General features: G+C 31.5%; 2 protein-coding genes across 6 annotated transcripts; both read left to right on the forward strand.

The window, feature by feature from the left end:
* The first annotated feature begins 409 nt into the window (after positions 1-409).
* Positions 410-10,149, forward strand: LOC110722043 (transmembrane protein 120 homolog). Its single transcript, XM_021901267.1, has 11 exons — positions 410-752; positions 2,183-2,416; positions 2,509-2,587; positions 2,669-2,763; positions 3,955-4,059; positions 4,145-4,224; positions 5,700-5,790; positions 7,009-7,116; positions 8,376-8,462; positions 9,541-9,603; positions 9,722-10,149. The coding sequence occupies exons 2-11, from the start codon at positions 2,183-2,185 to the stop codon at positions 9,851-9,853; spliced, it is 1,074 nt and encodes a 357-aa protein (XP_021756959.1). The 5' UTR covers positions 410-752; the 3' UTR covers positions 9,854-10,149.
* Positions 10,150-14,201: 4,052 nt separating this feature from the next.
* On the forward strand, positions 14,202-19,141 carry LOC110722044. 5 transcript variants are annotated; one of them, XM_021901270.1, is made up of 8 exons: positions 14,202-14,533; positions 15,604-16,757; positions 16,851-17,104; positions 17,196-17,408; positions 17,487-17,582; positions 17,665-17,766; positions 17,859-18,225; positions 18,854-19,141. In XM_021901270.1, exons 3-7 carry the CDS (start codon positions 16,958-16,960, stop codon positions 18,222-18,224), a joined length of 924 nt encoding a protein of 307 aa, XP_021756962.1. In that variant the 5' UTR covers positions 14,202-14,533; positions 15,604-16,757; positions 16,851-16,957; the 3' UTR covers position 18,225; positions 18,854-19,141. The 5 variants fall into 5 exon arrangements, with proteins under 5 accessions (XP_021756962.1, XP_021756963.1, XP_021756964.1 ...); XM_021901271.1 differs by having other exon boundaries at positions 16,614-16,757; XM_021901272.1 differs by having other exon boundaries at positions 16,683-16,757.
* The last annotated feature ends 496 nt before the right edge of the window (positions 19,142-19,637 follow it).

Genomic DNA, 19,637 nt, shown 5'->3' on the forward strand with positions numbered 1-19,637 from the left:
GATAGAGGAAAGAGGAAAAAATCGAAAAAAAGAAGGGAAAAGGAGAACATATTTTTAAAGAGAGTTTTTAGGGTAGGGGCATTTGAGTATTTACACTTTCCTAACCCATTAAACCAGCCAAAAAAACCCCAGTTAACGTTTTAATAACCTATGATCACTGTAGCAATTAGGTGAAAATATTAGGGGCACCGCTGATAATAAAAATTTAATGAGGTGCACCATTGATAAAAGTCAAATCATTGAGGGTATCAGTGATAAAATCCCAATATTTTATTATTGTTATTTGTCTTATTCTTTCCTCCTTAATTTCCGTGTAATTTTACAAACAGAAATGTAATTTAGGAATGGAGGGAGTAATTTTTAAATAAATTATCGTATTGCATATTAAATTAGACATTCTCTTCTCTCACTACGCTTGCATTTAAATCAAGATATTATTTCCCCCATTTGAAGATATTGTTTATACATATATAAAACCAAAAGTAATATTTTTCTTTTTTATTTAAAAAAAAAAAACAAAAAAAAGTGATGATGGCATGTATGTACATATATGTGATTGTAATTGACATTTGGAGAAAATTGAAAAGCATGCACAACCTTCCCCTTCTCGGCTTCTCCTACTTCTCCAACTAGTCATTCTATAGCTCGGTCTCCTCAACCTCGACATCATCTAAATCCTCACTCCTTCTTCCATCTTACATTCTTCTTTCTCGCCGGAATTTCCCTCCTCCGGCCACCGCCGGAATCTTCAGGTAAATTTCTCCTTTTTCGTGATTTCGTTCTCTACTTTCATGACTGATCTCAGATATACGGCCGCCACTTATGGTGGTGCTGCTGTGTTATTTTAGATATTGCTAATTTGATTGTGATTATTTCAGCATTTCTATGTTTTGATAATTGATTGTAATTGAGGTTTGAGACCTAGATGTTTGGAATTTGTACATCAGATTTTAGAATCATTACTTAGATTTGATTTTGTGTTTGATTCAACTCTGAAGTATATATAAGTAGTATGTGTAATCATGTTGCTAAATCTTTTTATTTTATTGATGGATTGATTTGTTGTTTATTGAATTAGTATGGTGGTGTTGTGTTGTAAAATGGGTTTGTACTAAGTACTTTATATTATGTAATTATACTCATACTTGGTCCGAGGATTTTCACAACATTGGGGTTGGACCGTCGATTAGGAAAATAGTGGAAGAGGGGTTAGAAAATGATTATATGTGATTAGAAACTTGAAATTGGATGGAAAGAAAAAGTGGTAAGAAAAAAGTGTAGGAATGGTGAGGAAAAAAGGGTTGATGTGATAAGGGAGAAAAAAGTTGTGAGATGTAAGGGGGGACCGAAGTCATCTGGGGCGAGGGAATGTTTTTCTAAAGTTGTATTGTGAGGATATCCCGGAATCATTTCATTTAGTGAATATGGACAGAATTTCGAGATATGTATGTGATTCTAGATGGTTGGATGATTGATAATAATATTGGACGATGCTATTATCTAAAGTGGGAGAATAAAGGGTTTAAGTGTTTAACTCTCATTTGGTATCTCCAAGAATAATGGATATATTGTATATTCTTTATTGAATATTGATTGAAGGCTTTATTGATTGATTTATGCTGCTTGAGGGGTGTGTGCACTAGAGGTTATTATAAGTAAACTATTCAGGGCTTCTTGATTTATTCGTGATAGGCGGGGCAGGTTTCCTAGGTCTATCATTGTAACTCAGTAGGTTGGCAGAGGGGAGTCTTCCAAGATTCGCTAGGATGGAGTTGTGAATGTTCAGCATGCATTATATGTTTATATCTCATCTGATCATTCATGTGTGAGTTATTTAATTTTAAACATGACTACCAATTCTAATTTGTACATACCAAATTAATAGTCCACTTTCTATCTCCACATAGTAAACTGAATTATTAATTATCCCATTGTACCATTAATGTTCAACATTTAGATTTTCCACAACTTCAATAGTTCAGATATGATTTAATATTCCTTGAACCATATAAAGCTGGTTGGTCAGATGATCCTTAATCATATTCAGCTCAAGTCCAGTCTGTTGTACAGTTCTAATTTCACTAACCCATTCTTGGTCTTTCTTTTTTCTCATCCAGTTTTGATTCTATTTTGAATATTCTTAATTTTGAGTTCTACTGAATTTTTGCTACCGATCACTCAGATGGGGGATCAAACGAATCACCCGGAGTCAAAAATTGAGGAGGAAATGGAGAGAGTGGTAGAGCAAATAAAACAATTGCAGGAAGCAGCAACTTCTTTGATTTCCATGTCATCGAGAGAAGAGAAAGTCCTTCAACAACGTGCTCTTTCACTCGATGCATCCATAGTGAAACTTCGTTCCTCCATCAGTTCTCTCACGATGGATGGTTGCATAGATGCCACGCTAGCTGAAAAGGTCTTAATCAATTACTTTATAGTTGAGCTGATTTCGTTGTTTTTGTTGTTTGTTGCTATAATTGTAATTTAATTTTGATTTTATTGGTGCAGCTTGAAGATGAGTTGAATAGAGCAAAATGCATTCTTGTTGATGGAGATGCTTCATCTTTTCTTGCTGGCAAAGTTGACAGTGCGTGTCATTTGTTTTTTTCACTTGGGATCAACTGTTGTTGCTAATTGTGGTGACTTATTAGTTTGATTTACTATATAGGTCGGTTCTTGAAGATGTTTCTTGGTCCAATTAACGTGCGAGCCATTAGGAAGGATGTGCAGTTTAAAGTCAAAGAGGAGTATAATAGCTACAAGGTTGGTTCTTTTTTGCTGATCACTTATTTTTTATCTTTATTAATTAATTCCTTTTTTACAAATTGGAATTTGTTGCAATTGAATTTATTAAGCATTCACCGAACAAGTACATTAAATTGATTCTTTAAATTATTAGTTTTGTTTTTCTATACAGGCTGTACAATTTGTAGAAAGAGAAAAAGGGGAAATAAGTTCCTGGGTGATTGTGTGCCTTTCATCGCCTGTCACACTTACTAATGCATACCTTTGATGTGAATATCTCTGATAATCTTGTAGGAAAATTGTATTAAATTTTGATAATTTGAAAGTATGTATTAAGACAAATCTAACAAGATCTCACATGACTTATTTTCCTTATGTATAAATCATATAATATGGTCAAAGGAAAGGGCATGAATAGTGTACAAGTCAAAATGGTGCAAGTAGCAAAGAATAGAGGAGGTATAAATTATCCTGGAGAGAGGGGGGGGCATGGAGAGTTAGAAAGAGAGAAAATGGTCTCTGTAAGTTGAATTAACGATTTTGGTTGCTGAATTTATTTAGTTATTTGCATACACGTGTCACACTGTTAAAAACTGCTAAGGATTCATGATCAACTCAAATCAACAACTATTGCTGAATGATACAGATTAATATTTTTTGTTCAGCATTGGATGTGGATAGTTAAGGAAGAAAAAATAGCAAGGGATAGGGGTGGTGAGCTGAAAGTACTTTTCTTAATCAAGTAATCAACCACACCTGTGATGCCATTATTAAATCTGTAAGTTTTGGAAGGGGTCCATATTTATGTCAGGGTAGGGGAGCTCACATGTATCAATGTATGTAACCTTGTTTGTACAATTGCTAGAGTTTCCAATAGTACCCCTAACTGGAAAGATACTATTGATTTAACATAATGACTAATAATGAGCCAAAGGCAACTACTGAAATATTATATTTAATTCATTGTATTGTGGTTAAATCTATCATATTGTCATGAAATTTATTTTACTAGGTGCTTAGGTAGTGAAACACATTAACACATGCATGTGTGAATATCAATTTTTTCTATGGGTGACTAAATCTATAGGCTAACAGACTCCATATATTGCCTTTTTGTCTGCTTTCATCTTCTTTCTCTTGTTGATCCCTCTTTTTCTTTTAGGTTTCAGATTTTTTTTTTAATTTAATTGTCACTCTTTGGTTGAGCAGGATAGAACTGCCTGTTTGTTTCTTCTTTTGCCATCAATGCTACTATTTCTTAGATCTTGGATGTGGGATGGCTGCATGCCTGCTTTTCCAGTTCAATTGTATCAGGTACAGGCTAGACTTGGCCACATAAACTGCAATTTTATTTTATAGTTAGCTTAATTTAATCACGGCTATTTGTGTACTTTGTTAGGCTTGGCTTTTATTCCTGTACACAGGTTTGGCTTTGAGAGAAAACGTCTTAAGAGTGAATGGGAGTGACATTCGTCCATGGTAATGCTTTTAATTCTTTATGCCTTGTTGTCTTGTTATATCATGTGTATTAATTTAGTTGTGGTGACCTATTTTCAATCTTTTATCTTGTGCATGAGTTTACTTGGTGTATTACCTAATTATGTCATATGTCCCCTATTTACTTAAAATTGCAACACTTAAAATTGGCACAATTGGGCAAGAGATGAGAGGTAGTTAGTGAGTTGCTAACCCATGTAATTACGAAAAAAGTGAAATATATTATGTGATAGGGGGGATAGAGAAAGAGCAGGACTATAATGAGTAAAGTATACGTATAAACATGTAAAAGTTTCCAAATCGGGAAGTGTCACAAAATTTTGAAATATCCTAAATTAGCAATTGTTTCAATTTTTGTGAAACAAAGGAAATTTGATACAAAAAAAAAAGAGTTTTAAATTCATTTAGCCGGTCATTTTCCTTTTATTTGCTGGTTTATGCTCCCTTTAGTTCTCTAATGAGCATGTCGTGCTTATTTAGATGTACTTTTTTGGAGCTTTCCTGGATCATTTTGTGGTGTTGTTTCTATAGCCAACGTGCCCCACGATATCTGGTAGGTTGATGACTTAGATCAGCTACACTGCTTTAGGTATAGATTATAGTTTGTGTGTACACTGGAAGACTGTAGTTATTATGTGTGGGCTACCTTAACAGGAAAGCATACTATTTGTATGCTCATAAGATGTTGTGCAATAGATGGACCACACACTAAATAATATCTTATTTACGTCCAATAAAATATGTCTAGCAGCAGGGGCTTTATTAGCTGTATAGGAGAAGTTAAAAGAAATTGAGCTAATTTGTAATCTATTTCTGCTGTTTTGAGAATTTTGCCCTCTTTTGTATTTTGATTCTTCTGTTCAGGTATATTATGCTTTTTAAATTAAACCAGTGTATAAATAATATGTGTAACTGTCTCCAAACCTACCAACCCCTTCCCTAGAGAGAGTGCCCCACAATGACTACCACCTGACTGGTGATTGTTGCTGGTGACTATTAAGAATTAACCACCGTTCAGCTGTTCCATTTATGCTTTTGTGTGAAACTTATGATAGAATGAACTTATGCACTCCTTTAATGATTTCGATTGGGTTGGTTCAAATTTATCTAGAATATTGAGGATTTCACTCTAATGAACTTACGCTCTAGAATATTCTTGCTTTTATCTCGTTAGACTCGTTCTTCAATAGGTTTCATACCTTACAAACAGACCTTTGTTGGGGACTTGGGGTTGGAAGGGGAGCTTTTGTATGGTGTTTTGCTGGCCACTGGAAGTTTATTTGTCATCCATATTTACATCTATTTACTTCCAGTGTCTAAATTTATTTGTCATCCATATTTACTTCTATGTGTTTAAACAGTGTCTAAATTAAACAGCACTGTAAGTTGATTTGTCATCCTTATTTACATCTATGTGTTTAAACAGTGTCTAAATTACATTGTGCCAACTTTTGCAGGTGGATTTATCATCATTACTGTGCAATGGTAATGGCACTTGTGAGCCTTACTTGGGAAGTAAAAGGCCAACCTGACTGTGCTCAGAAGCAGGTTAGTTTTTTTTTTTTTTAGAATGCTTCATGTTAGAGACTGTAGAGTTCCATGCATAAGATTTTAGCCTTAAGTAACAAAATTCATCTTTCGTTTGCTCTAAAATAATTTGGTTAGTTGCAGCAGTGAGTATTCCTGCTGTCATCTTTGTGAAGATCTATTACTGCCGATATTGAGTCTCAACTTTATGACTTTTTTTTTTGTCATCTTTCTTTCTTTCTTTCTCCCGACTTTATGACTTACACTATAGAAAATCAAGTACAATTTGTCAAAAAAATAAAAAAATAAAAAATAAATAAGTATAATGGAAGATAAAATGACTCAAGTGGTGGATTCTTACTTATTGTAGTTTATTTAGCATTCCTTTCTTGTTGAGTTCAATTTTGACTAGCCTTACTTATGCTAAGGGTCTTTTAAGCCACACTTTCCATGAATAAACAGCATAAAGACTTTTGATCCTGAATTTTTAGCTTTAATACTTATGTTACTATTATGATAAACAATTTTTTTTTTTTTTTTTTTTTTTTTTTTTTTTTTTTTTGTGTGTGTGTGTGTGTGTGTGTGTGTGTGTGTGATGGGAACTCTTGATCTGAGAGGTGCAATAGGTTTTGTGCCTAGGTTCATGCATTACATAAGCTAATGCTTTTATGTGAATGAAAGTATGAAATACGTAGCTTTGAAACCATAATTGAATGATGATCTAACATCTCACAATTTGTCACTTAAATTGTAGCCGTCGAGTTTGATTGTGCTGTCTAACAATTTGTGAGTCCCCTAGTAGAATTCAAGCTTGAGAGAGCTGTCTAGATCTATCTCTAGTTTGAAACTTAAAAAAAAATAAAATGCAAACATGATCAAATCCTAAATTTTCCATATCTTTGATTTTAAATGAAAAAAGGAATTTTTATTTATTTATTTTTATTTTATATCTTTGACTTCAAACGAACAAGAATCTATTTAAGTATTTTTTGTTCAATTTCTTGAGACTAAGGATTTCATTTATAATACAGGTTGATCACTACTTTTTGTATCTAATTTGATTCCATATTTTTGAGCTCTGAAAGAAACTGTAAAGTTACTTTTTTTGAGGCCAAGGTATATGAGCTGTAGTCAATGATTTCCGTACGTTTTTCGGAGGCTGATCATCATTTACAACCTGATATACATTATCAGGTTTGTTTCTTGTTTGTTCTGTAACACTCGCTCAATTTCATGCAGAGAGGGGTTGAACTTTTCCTACAATGGGCTATGATGCAAGGAGTTGCAATGCTATTGCAAAACCGTTACCAACGGCAAAGGCTGTACACTCGCATTGCACTAGGAAAGGTCTGTGCTTTCTAATTTGAGATAATGCTCATCAGCACATGTACCCCATGAATTTAATCTAAATAAAACTTCTTGGCATAACATGTTTGGATATCAACTTAGATTTGAGGAGTTTGTAATTGGTATGAAACTTGGACATCCATTGGTTTTCTATAGGCTGCATTATGTCTTGACCTTAACTCCATGGAAGAACAAGCTGAAAGGATCAGCTGTGCAACCTCAATTGTCCTTAAATAGAAATAATTTTAAGAAGGTTATTATATGAGGCGCGAGTAAGTATGCTATAGTATAAAAAGCTAACTAAAGGCCATCATCAACTTGAATAGTAATTGATAGTTATTTAGTTGTGTATTATATCAAGGTTGGCATGTATATGATGGATTCTTTGTAACTGCATCCATGAAGTGAGCATATATAGAATTAAGTAGACTTAATCTTTGCATACACCATGAGCTTCCAATGGAGCTCATACTATTGTTTCTGATGGAATGTTCATATTGCTCAGATGCTGCTTCTATTAATTCTATATGAGTAGACTGTTGTCAAAAGAAAGAAAATAGCTGTTGCATTGATTGTGGTAATGATTGCAGATCTGTGGAAGCAAACTTGTAATGTTGTGTGTTATGTCTGACACAGCTTGAATTGACAAATTTGGAAAAATTGGATTCCTTCATTGTAATTTACTAATTTAAGTGGATAATTATAATTACACTTGCATGCTTCAGCGTCTTATGTTCTGTGAAGAAAGTGATTTTATGATGTGACTAAAATATGATTCTGAATGTGAAAATACTAGTATTAGTATGCATGACAATTTTATATTTAAAAGAACCTCTCATGTGGGTTAGAACTAGTCACCCCACATTGAAGAAGAGTAAGGAGGATGACCAGCAATTTAGGTTTGGTGGGCTATTGATTAACAAGTGGGATGGATTAGGTAGCCGTACAATTTCTGGGCTTGTATGTGGCCTGACTCTTTTGACAGAAAAAATGGCGTGTTTTAAACACTTGTTGTGAGATGGATGTTCCCATAAGTCATAATGGTTGGTTGAAAATCTTTTAGCATGAACCTTTTTTTTTTCTTTTTTTTTTTTTTTTAACATGAGTGTACTGCTGTAAGCTTCACTAGGTTTGTAAGTTTGTGTTCAATTCTTCATTATTGTAGTGTGATATTTTGCAAATATTGTTCAGGCAGGAGAGGGGACCCCTTCCTAATGGTATAGAAGTTTCACACTGTTATCTTCTGACATATTTCACAGGCAAAGAGAATGGATGTTGTGTGGGGAGAATCAACTGGAGAGCGTGGCCAGCTTTTGCTGCTTTGCCCCATTCTTTTCATTTTGCAGGTATTTGGTATTCATTGCTTATTGCATTACAAATGCTGCATAATCTTTTATTGTTGCATAAGGCATTATGTACCTATACTTTACCCTATAGTTTTCATTTTGCATTTACTTGGGATTATATTATTACATCAAGAAAAGGATTTTATTATGTTCCCATGGAAATTCATATGAGGAAAGCCCCTTTACAAAAGTTTCACTCCCCCCCCACCAAAAAAAAAAAAATAAATAAATAAAAATGGAGGGATTTGACAGGAAAGAGAAAATAACAGTTGTATCGAATTTCCTTTCTCCTATAAAATGCCTATGTTTGGATAGAGAGAAATGAAGGGAAAGGAAGAGAATAGAAAGGGAGGTAATTGTCATCCCTTATTTGATATCATATGGAAGAAGGGGAGGGAGGGAAGGATCCATTTTTCTTCTCTTTAATAAACTAAATCGTTTCCACATTGAAAAGATTTAGGAAGAAATGAAGCTCACTCTCTCCTTCCCCTTTTTACAACTCCCTCCTTTCCTTTTCTCTCCACAATTGCTATCCAAACATGTGTTTTATCGATGGGATCTAGGTGTCTATATGCTGCTAACCTTACCCATATCAGGCTGCCAGTGAAAGGTTATTTCTAAGAGTTAGATAAAAAATTATACATGGAAAAATACGAGGCAAATGAGAGTGATTAGGAACATATTTATTTGCTACTGAATAAGCCTGACCTTTTATATATATATATATATGATTTAATAAACTAAAATGTACACCAATTAGTGTGCTAAACTACGAGCCCCATCCTTCTAATTAGCCAAAATTTTCTTTTTTTTTTAAAAAAGAAAAAGTATATGTCCACATAAGTATGTCCGCAAATGAAGTTATTGTTGTTTTAAATTTCTTATAAAAGGCAATCAATTTTACTTTGTAATATTGTAATATTGGCACAAGTAGTGTTGATTCATGCTTGTGAAGGGATGGCTTGTTAACTTCTGTGTTATGTTATCAATAAAGCTGTTAGAGTCCTAATTGCCAAGATCATACTCAGTAGAACAGAGTATGCTCATTAATTGTTTGTACCCTTCAAATTTTTTCCAGGGCTTTGAGGCATATGTTGGATTGCTGTTGCTTCGAACTGCATTTGCTGGGGTTGAATGGCAGGTAAGCTACCTGTCTTACAGCCTTTTCAATTTTCCGTAGAAGAGGGAAAAAAGGGTTATGTGAATTCTTCCTGCTTAATATTTCAACAGTATTACTTCGTAACAAGTACCTTTGGCAGGTTGTCTTCTGTGGATTTCTCCTGGTTTTGATGGCAGTCGGGAATTTTGTAAACACGGTGCAAAGTTTGCTTGTCAAATCGCGGTTTAAAGCAAAGATGAAAAGGACTAAAAGTAAGCAGCAGATAGATTAGGAATGAATTTTCTGAAAAGTTTTGATATTCTCATACTAGTTTTTATTTTCTCCTTTTAAAAATGTATATTCTCAGTTCGTTGGTTGTGTGATGCTTTGGTCATTCCGTAGATTTGCTAAAGGTACATCAAAAGAAAAGAAAAGAATAATTAAGAAAAGGATATCGACATGTATGATTGTTAATTTACAACAAACTACTTTCGTTTTTTAGATTCGACTGAAATTGTATCAGTGAATAATGAGATGGGTATATCCCAATATTGACTTTAATGTATTCATTCTTGCTACTTATTTGTACTCTTAGAATTGCTCAGCAGTTAATCTATGCATCGAAAATCCCAAAGGTGCAAGTTCTCATTCTTTAAAATGCTCAGCTAGCAAGACAGCAACTTGGAATCATCTCAACTTCAAACAAAACTACGAATTCAAGTTTCAAAATGTGGAAATGACCAAGATCAACTGGTTTATGGTCTCTCTCAGTATGAATCATCATCATGTAAGTAAAAAGAACAGTAAAGTTGGGGGCTTTTTTTTGTTGAACTCAATAGCCTTACATTTGGAGAACCATTGTTTGCTCGGGAACTCTGCTCGACTTTCATAAAACTGTTCCTAAAATCTGGTTTAGAATTAGAATGTTGATCAACAAACTCGTATCTGTTTCGCTGAGGTGAAGACTGAAGTGTTTAGTGTGCGTACGTACTCTTTACTATCACTATTAATAGGTTACATATGACTTTTCAATAAGGTCATAAGGAAATCACAGACAACAATCTTGGTCCAACAGGAGAAGTCTTAGGGCCTGTTCTGATTGACTGAACTCAGCTGAGCTGAACTGAACTGAACTTATTAATTAGTGATTTTTAACTACGGATTAGTGATCTTTGATTATTTATTGATTATTTATTACTATACATATGTGTATATACAAATGTACATATTATTATTATTATTATTATTATTATTACTAATTATCGATTATTATTATTATTATTATTATTATTATTTATTGATTATTATTATTATTACTATTATTATTATTATTATTATTATTGTTATTATTATTATTTATTGATGATTATTATTATTATTTATTGATTATTATTATTAGTAGTATTATTTCAATTATTATTGTTATTAATATTATTATTATTATTTATTGATGATTATTATTATTATTATTATTATTATTTATTACTTATTATTATTATTATTTATTGATGATTATTATTATTATTATTTATTACTTATTGATTATTATTATTATTATTTATTGATTATTATTATTATTATTATTATTTATTACTTATTGATTATTATTATTATTATTATTATTGTTAATATTATTATTATTATTATTATTATTTTAATTGTTGTTGTTGTTGTTGTTAACAATAACAACAACAACAACAACAACAATAAATAATAATAATCATAATAATAACAATAATAATTGAAATAATACTACTAATAATAATAATCAATAAATAATAATAATAATCATCAAATAATAATAATAATAATAATAACAACAATAATAATTATAATAATAATAATAATAATCAATAAGTAATAAATAATAATAATAATAATAATAATAATCAATAAATAATAATAATAATAATAACAATAATAATTGAAATAATACTACTAATAATAATAATCAATAAATAATAATAATAATAATAATAATAATAATAATAATCAATAAATAATAATAATAATAATCAATAATTAGTAATAATAATAATAATAATATTAATATTAATAATAATAATAAATAATAATAATAATAATAATAATATTTACATTTGTATATACACATATGTATAGTAATAAATAATCAAAGATCACTAATCCGTAGTTAAAAATCACTAACTAATAAGTTCAGTTCAGTTCAGCTGAGTTCAGTCAATCGGAACAGGCCCTAAGACTTCTCCTGTTGGACCAAGATTGTTGTATGTGATTTCCTTATGACCTTATTGAAAAGTCATATGTAACCTATTAATAGTGATAGTAAAGAGTACGTACGCACACTAAACACTTCAGTCTTCACCTCAGCGAAACAGATACGAGTTTGTTGATCAACATTCTAATTCTAAACCAGATTTTAGGAACAGTTTTATGAAAGTCGAGCAGAGTTCCCAAGCAAACAATGGTTCTCCAAATGTAAGGCTATTGAGTTCAACAAAAAAAAAGCCCCCAACTTTACTGTTCTTTTTACTACATGATGATGATTCATACTGAGAGAGACTTGTTGTTGTTGTTGTTGTCGTCGTCGTCGTCGTCGTCGTAATAAGAGATTAAAAGAATGAAATTTGGCTTTATATCATTAGCAATATCATTAGATGTAAATTAAGAGCTGAACTGAACTGAACTGAATTTCAACGGAAGAGAACAAGCCCTTAGTGATCCAATTAGTTTAGTTGGTAGTTGTAATTGCAAACCTTGTCTTCAGTTATGCAAATTAGGCTATGACTCCTATAGTCCTACGTATGTTGTGTCCTGTGTGGTGTGTAACTTGCGTGAATTCGTGAAATCATAGTTATTATGGATACTTATTAATTGTTCGGGGCGGGGACAACCTAAAATCCACCCCCGCCACATCACTCATGACGGGTATGGTTTTTATATCCATCCCCACGCTAGCACTCGCCAAACCAAGACCCATCCCTGCCCACTGGGACTGAGATGGGGCGGGTCTCCTACTTGACCCGCTCTATTGACATCCCTAGTTGTGTCACGTACTCATACATAAATACAACAGTAACAACACTATATGACTTGAAGACTTCATTTTAGATCAAATCATGCAAAAATTTTATAAGATGGTCATGTTTGAACACACTTCCACCCGTGTGTGTCAGAAATTTTTAGCTAAGTCCGAGTAATATAGTCTAGCATTAAGAAATTTTTTTTGTTGTATTTCAACAGAAAGCTAATAATATCCAATCTTCTAGCTAATGGTGTAATCGTAGAGGCCTAGGTTGGTTCATGTGTTGGTGGTTGTGTTGAATGATGGTAACCTTATTATTATGAGTGCGAGACCAATTCATATTATGTGCAAGATCAAACAAATAACAAGTGTAGCTAGAATAAAATCATTCCCCACTAACACTATATATCCAGAATTGAACTATGAACAATGAAAATATAATAGTAAGTAAGAGTAGAATTTAATCAAACATATCCAATTGTTGTGCTTTGATTTTACCAACGGAAAAATACATTCAAAACAAGTCGATACAACAAAATCTACCTGTACTGAACTGATTATTCTTCTAAATTGCCCAACATGTAGATGAGCTTAATATGAACACATGAAGCTCATAAAAAAAAAAAAAAAAAAAAAAAAAAAAAAAAAAAAAAAACCAATCGTTTCTACCTAATTAGATATATATATCAAATAAATAACATTAAAATTATTTATGATGTAAAATTATTTATGAATTAACAAAATTTGTGAAAACTATATTTATAACGTAAAATTATTTATGAATTAACAAATTTTGTGAAAACTATATATATCTATATATATACTAAAATAACAACCGCTAATATCATTACTGCCTACGTGTCACTTTCTTATTTTATTTTTTCCCTCCAAAATGCATCGATGATGTCATATTTTTTCTTTACAACCTATCCTATTTTGCTTTAAAAATTAAATTCCATTTGAATTTTTAAATTTTGGGTTTTCTACAAGTATTATGTTATGTATAGTAGTTATTTACAGTTTGTTAAAAATAGTTAATAATATAAAATAATATAATTTAATTGAAATTTCCTAATTAAATATGAAAATTATGCACTTTTGGAAATTGTATATTCATATTTAATAAAAAATTAATCAGGAAAATGGAAGAAGTAGTTATTTTCTTTCAATATGTGTTAAATGTCTATAGTTCAATTCTTATTATAAAACCGTGCATAGCACGGGATTAACCTAGTTTATGATATGTTTGCAACCATACAAATAAAATAACGCATGGTCAACGTCTTAGACTCTCTCTTGATATCTTTGTGATTAGCCTTGACAATCTTTTCATACAACCTCACTACTAGAAAAAGGTCTATTTACGACCAAAATTCACGACCATACACGTTTTTGGTCGCAATAAATCAGTATCAACGTCGAGTTTATTAAGTGGTCGCGAATAGTATAGTTATTTACAACCAGTTACGAATCTCGTTGTACTTTGTCAATATTCTCGTCGTCAAAAATACCAAAATTTCGCCAAAAGTAAGGCGGGATTCTTCCCGGGTTTGCAATAACAATTACGACCATATGAAATTTATTTACGACTAGTTAGTAGTTGTGTTTGTCATATAAACTTTATTTTTTAAAAAAATGCTTGAAATGACAATACCACTTCAATTAAAAATAAAAATAAAAGTTGAAAATGAAAAAGAAAAGTCAGGAAATAAACCCTTTGTTTCCTTTGTCATTTCATCACCGATTCACCGTCACTTTTTCATTCTCTCTCTTCCAAGTTTGATAATTGCTGTCAAAAGTGATTCTACTTGTTGAGCTTGGATTTTCCTCACTAATCTTAAATTTGGTTAGTATTTTAGTAGATTCATACTCCAAAGGCCCAAAATTTGGATATAATTCGCTCAATTGTTCGATTTGTTCCAAGTTGCTAAGTGTTGAACTGTGATTGTGGGGGAAAAACCTGTTGAGGTAAGCCTAATCTTTTCAATTTTATTTTCGTTTAATCATCTTTATATGGGTTTAATTTTCTATTCATTTTTCTGCTTTCATTTCTAAGGTATAATTTTTTCTATGGGTTTAACTGCTTTTTTTAGGTGGTATAGGGTTAGCAAATTTGTCGTTGTTTTGGGTTTTGTTCTAGAAATTATCAGTAGAGATGGAAGAATGGGGTTTTTATAGTGGGAATTTTAGAAAAGAAAGTGAAAGTTAATTAAATAATAGTTTGAGGAATCCAAAAGATTACTTCATTTGTTAAATAGTTTGGCCTTGATTTAACCAATTATGTTTTGTAGTGGGAAGAACAAAGAGTAAAATATTAGTAGGAGCAGAGTATATGTGATATGACGTCTTTAAGAAAAATTGAGTTTTTTTTTAACAAGAATATGCATCTACATATCTTCAGAATAGGCAAAATTGGATGAATGTCTTTAGAGCTTAACTTTTTCTTGTCTTCTTTGTAAATGATTATGTAGTAAAGTAAGATAGTTGTTCTGCTTCTTTATTTTTATGTAATTTATATGTAGGCCACATACTTTTATACGAAGTATGAGTGATCCCATATAGTGGGTCTTACGATTTAATCATAAAGAATAGATTGAAAATAAAGTGATTAACTTATAGTAATTCTTATTGTTTATTATTGAATATATGTTGTTAATGTTTCATATGTTTGCCCCACATTATTCGTATGACACTAAACTTTTTGCTCTTGGTTCTTATGATTGGTATTTTTGTCTTATATGCTAACTAATTGGTGAAAAATTTATAGTAATTCTCAATTTGTTGGTTTATTTAACTATATTGTTTATAAGGTGCACATAGTATAGCTATGGATGATATTGGATCTTTCTTGTTTGTCCATTTTCCTTTTAAGTCCATTCCTTTGATTGTTACATATTAAAATTATAATTAAATTGCTAAGTTAAATAGTTATTGGTACCTAGGATTAACTATACTTTATTGTACTATATGCTTATATGTTGTCTTCAACAAATCATGGTAAAAAAATCTTTAAGGGTGATGTAAATTTGTAATTTCAGATTATGGCACCTTGTAAACTATGGATGAAACTAGCAGGAGATGATCGTTTGAATATTGAATATGAAACTGGAGTTGAAAATTTTATTAAATATGCATTTGAGAGGACAGGTGAAAAAGAGAAGATTAAATGTCCTTGTGTAAAATGCAAAAATTCATCATTTGGTTCTCAAAATATGGTTAGAGATCATTTGCTGACCTTTGGCATCATCCAAAATTATACATTTCCAAAATTATACATTTTGGTATCATCACGGGGAGAGGGTGGGTGAGAATTTCTTTGAATCACCAACAAGAAATCATGGTGATGAGTTATTAGAAAGTGATAACGAAGCAGAGATACAAACAATGCTTAGGGATATTTTTCCTAATTGTGATATTCCTGAAAATGATATGTATATGGATTCACCTACTCGTATACCTGAAAATCCAAATAATGATGCAATGAGATTCTATAGATTGTTTGATGATTTTCAAAAACTATTGTATGAAGGCTCAAACTCATCCAGATTGTCTGCAATTGTTAATCTGCTTCACATTAAAACTCTTGGTAGATGGAGTAATGAGTCATTTACTATGTTGCTGCAATTTTTGAAAACTCAGCTACTACCAAAAGAGTCATCCCTTCCTGATTGTTTTTATGATGCTAAAAAGACTGTTAAAGATTTAGGTCTCTCTTATCAAAAGATAGATGCATGTGTTAATGACTGTATGCTCTTTTGGAAAGATGATGAACAATTAGAATGTTGTAAAGTATGTAAGGCTGCTAGGTGGAAGCAAGGTAAGCATAGTGGAGAAACTAGAACAAACAAAAAAGGTAAGAGAATACCCCAGAAGGTACTTCGTTATTTCCCACTAAAGCCTAGACTTCAACGTTTGTTCATGTGTTCTAAGACAGCCTCTGATATGAGATGGCATCATGACAGACATATTGAAATTGGTGTGATTAATCACCCTGCTGATGGTAAAGCATGGCAACATTTTAATGAACAACATGCAACCTTTTCTTCAGAACCTCGTAATGTCAAGTTAGGGTTAATTAGTGATGGATTCAACCCATTTTCTAATATTGCAAATTCAGAACCTCGTAATGCTGCCCTTAGTGACTTAATCGATTAGAATGCTTTGCAAGAGTCTTCACCAAACCAAGAGGAAGGTATTTTATTAACTTTTATCCTACAATTTGTATAATGTTATTGCATTATAATTGTTTGATTAAAAAAAATTTAATGATAAGTATGTAACTCAGCAACAAGGAAGAGAAATCGAAGACCTGATTCAAAGCCAAGGGGTGTAAACAAGTGCAAGAAAGTAGCAAATTTAAAAGAAGGTGAAAAGTTGGAGGTTGACTTTTATATGAGTGGTCCAGTTGGTGAAAACCATAAAGATTTGTCACGACACATGGGAAAACTTGTTCGAGATCGCACAATATGTCCTGTTAGAGTGCATTCATGGGATGAGATAGATAATGCTACGAAGGAGCATTTGTGGCTGTCAGTTCTGGTAAAGTACTAGTTTATGATTTATATGTAGTATATTCTGTTCCATTAATACTTTTTTTTTTATGATTGAATTAGTTCATATAATTGTGTAGAACAAATTTGCTGGTAAAGGATTTGAATTAGATCGTAGATCAACTATTGATCATATGAAAAGATTGTGGCAAAATTGGAGAGGCATATTGATGCAAGAGTCAATAATTAAGAAAGGTGGTCTTGAACATGCTTTGAAGCAAACACCTAATGATTTAACTCCAGAAGACTGGGAGTGGCTTGTGAAAGAGCATTTTTCAAGTCCTTCTTTTATAGTAAGTTTGATAATATTTAGCCAATCTTTATAAAAGTGACAATGCTATTTATTTTTAATTTTCTGTTATGTATTACAGAAAGCTAGCTCAAGAAATTCCAGCAACCGAGAAAAACTTACCATGCCTCATCACACTGGTAGTACACCTTTCAGACAAATTATTTGGGAAGAAATGGTAAGATTAACTTCTACTTATAGCCTTAAATTTTGTACTACTGGATAATAATAATATTGAGACGATCTGGTTAACTTTGAAGGGTGGAAAAGAAGGAAAGGATCCACCTCCTATTTCTGCTATTTTCAAGAAGACTAGATCAGGGAAGTCTGGGAACTTAAAAGAGCCTGAAATCGCAAAATATGTATGTCATCTTTGTAGTTTTAAAAGAAACTAACATCATTATATATGTGTGGAACTAGTATAATGATTTTTTTTTTCTAAAAAATTCTGTAGGATGAGATAGTAAGTGTGGAAACAGAAAATCCATCACTCTCACACTTTGACGTTGTTGAAAAATGCTTTGGGCCACAAGATCGTGGTAGTGTAGTTTGTTTTGGCTTTGGTGTAAGACCTAAGGATGTACGAGGCCCTTTACCTACTAGAGTAGATCTCACAGCAAGTCTCCACGAGAAACAGAAAGAGAATAATGATCTTCAAAAGAGAATGGATGAAATGGAAAAAACTCATCAAGAGGAGCGTGAGGCCAACAACAAAAAGATGGACGATTTAGCAAAGAAACTCAATATGTTCATGTCAATGTATATGCAACAAGCTAGTAGTGGTGGTGATCAAGCTAATCCTAATGCTAATTTAAACTAAGGTAAGATGACTTTTAAACATATATATATATATATATATATATATATATATATATATATATATATATATATATATATATATATATATATATATATATTTTTTTTTTTTTTTCTTCTTATCTTCTAAATTTTATTGGCATGTTTGGTGAAGTTTTCTGCCTTTTTATCTGCCTTTTTTTTTTTTTTTTTTTTTTTTTTTTTTTTTTTTATCCTTTTTGTCTATACTTATCTATTGATGATTTCCTTTTTGAACTTGAAACCTCAAGTGATAAATGGTACTAATATTAAAAATTGCATCAGCTTTGTTTATGTTGTGCGCACTTTGAGTATAAAGTTTAATATATGATATGCTAATATATAATATGCTGATTAAGTCAGGGGCTTTTTAGGATAGCTCATTTGTTGTTTGTCTATGATACTCTTGTTCTAGCATGAGGTGGTTCATTACTTTTATGTAGTACGATCTGTATTGCTTGCTTCCTAATTTTGCTGTCATTGGGCGAGCTTTGTAGTTTTCTTTTAGCTGCTGCTATTTTATGTTGGTTGTTATTTTATGTTGGTTGCTTGGAGGTGGTTCTAATATGTTTGATTGTCTATTCTAAATATAACCTATGTTTCAATGGATTGCAGGGATATATAGTAGATATTATTGGAACAACTTTTGAAGACTCGACAAAGCTCAACATGCTCATGGACGCTTCTATTTTGGTGATTGATCGAATCCACTAATTTTAGTTAGATCAATACTTTTGATATATTCTAACTTTAGTTTATTGGAAATATTCTAAGCACATCGTATATATGATGATTTTTGCTATTTTGGACGATTAAAGAATGTGTATCCTTTTGAATATTTGTAATTGACATTGTGTTAAACTATATATGATATCAATGAGCAAGTTTGGAGTTATTATAAGGGTGTGCTAAATTGCAACTTTATAACTATTTTGATGAGTATATTATTTGTGTAGAAATTATATTTAAAATTTATATATAAAAAAATGATGATAAGAAATCTGGTCGTAATTATAAAATTATTCGTCGTAAGTAATTAGCATTAAATTTTCAGAAAAAATAATCACGACAAGTAATCTGGTCGTGAATGTGTACAATTGTTGTCTATGAGGAAAATGACGACAAGAAATCTGGTCGTAATTATAATATTTATTTGTCGTAAGTAATTAACATTACATTATCATAAACATTAATTACGACAAGTAATTTGGTCGTGAATGTGTACAATAACGACAAGAAATCTGGTCGTAATTATAAAATTTAGTTGTCATAAGTAATTAACATAACATTATCGGAAACAATAATTAAGACAAGTAATCTGGTCGTGAATGTGTTACAATAACGACAAGTTTTGTACCTCGTCGCAACAAACTTAATTACGACGAGTCTTCAAAACTAG

The sequence above is a fragment of the Chenopodium quinoa genome, unplaced genomic scaffold, assembly GCF_001683475.1.
Source record: "Chenopodium quinoa cultivar QQ74 unplaced genomic scaffold, ASM168347v1, whole genome shotgun sequence".
NCBI lineage: Eukaryota > Viridiplantae > Streptophyta > Magnoliopsida > Caryophyllales > Amaranthaceae > Chenopodium > Chenopodium quinoa.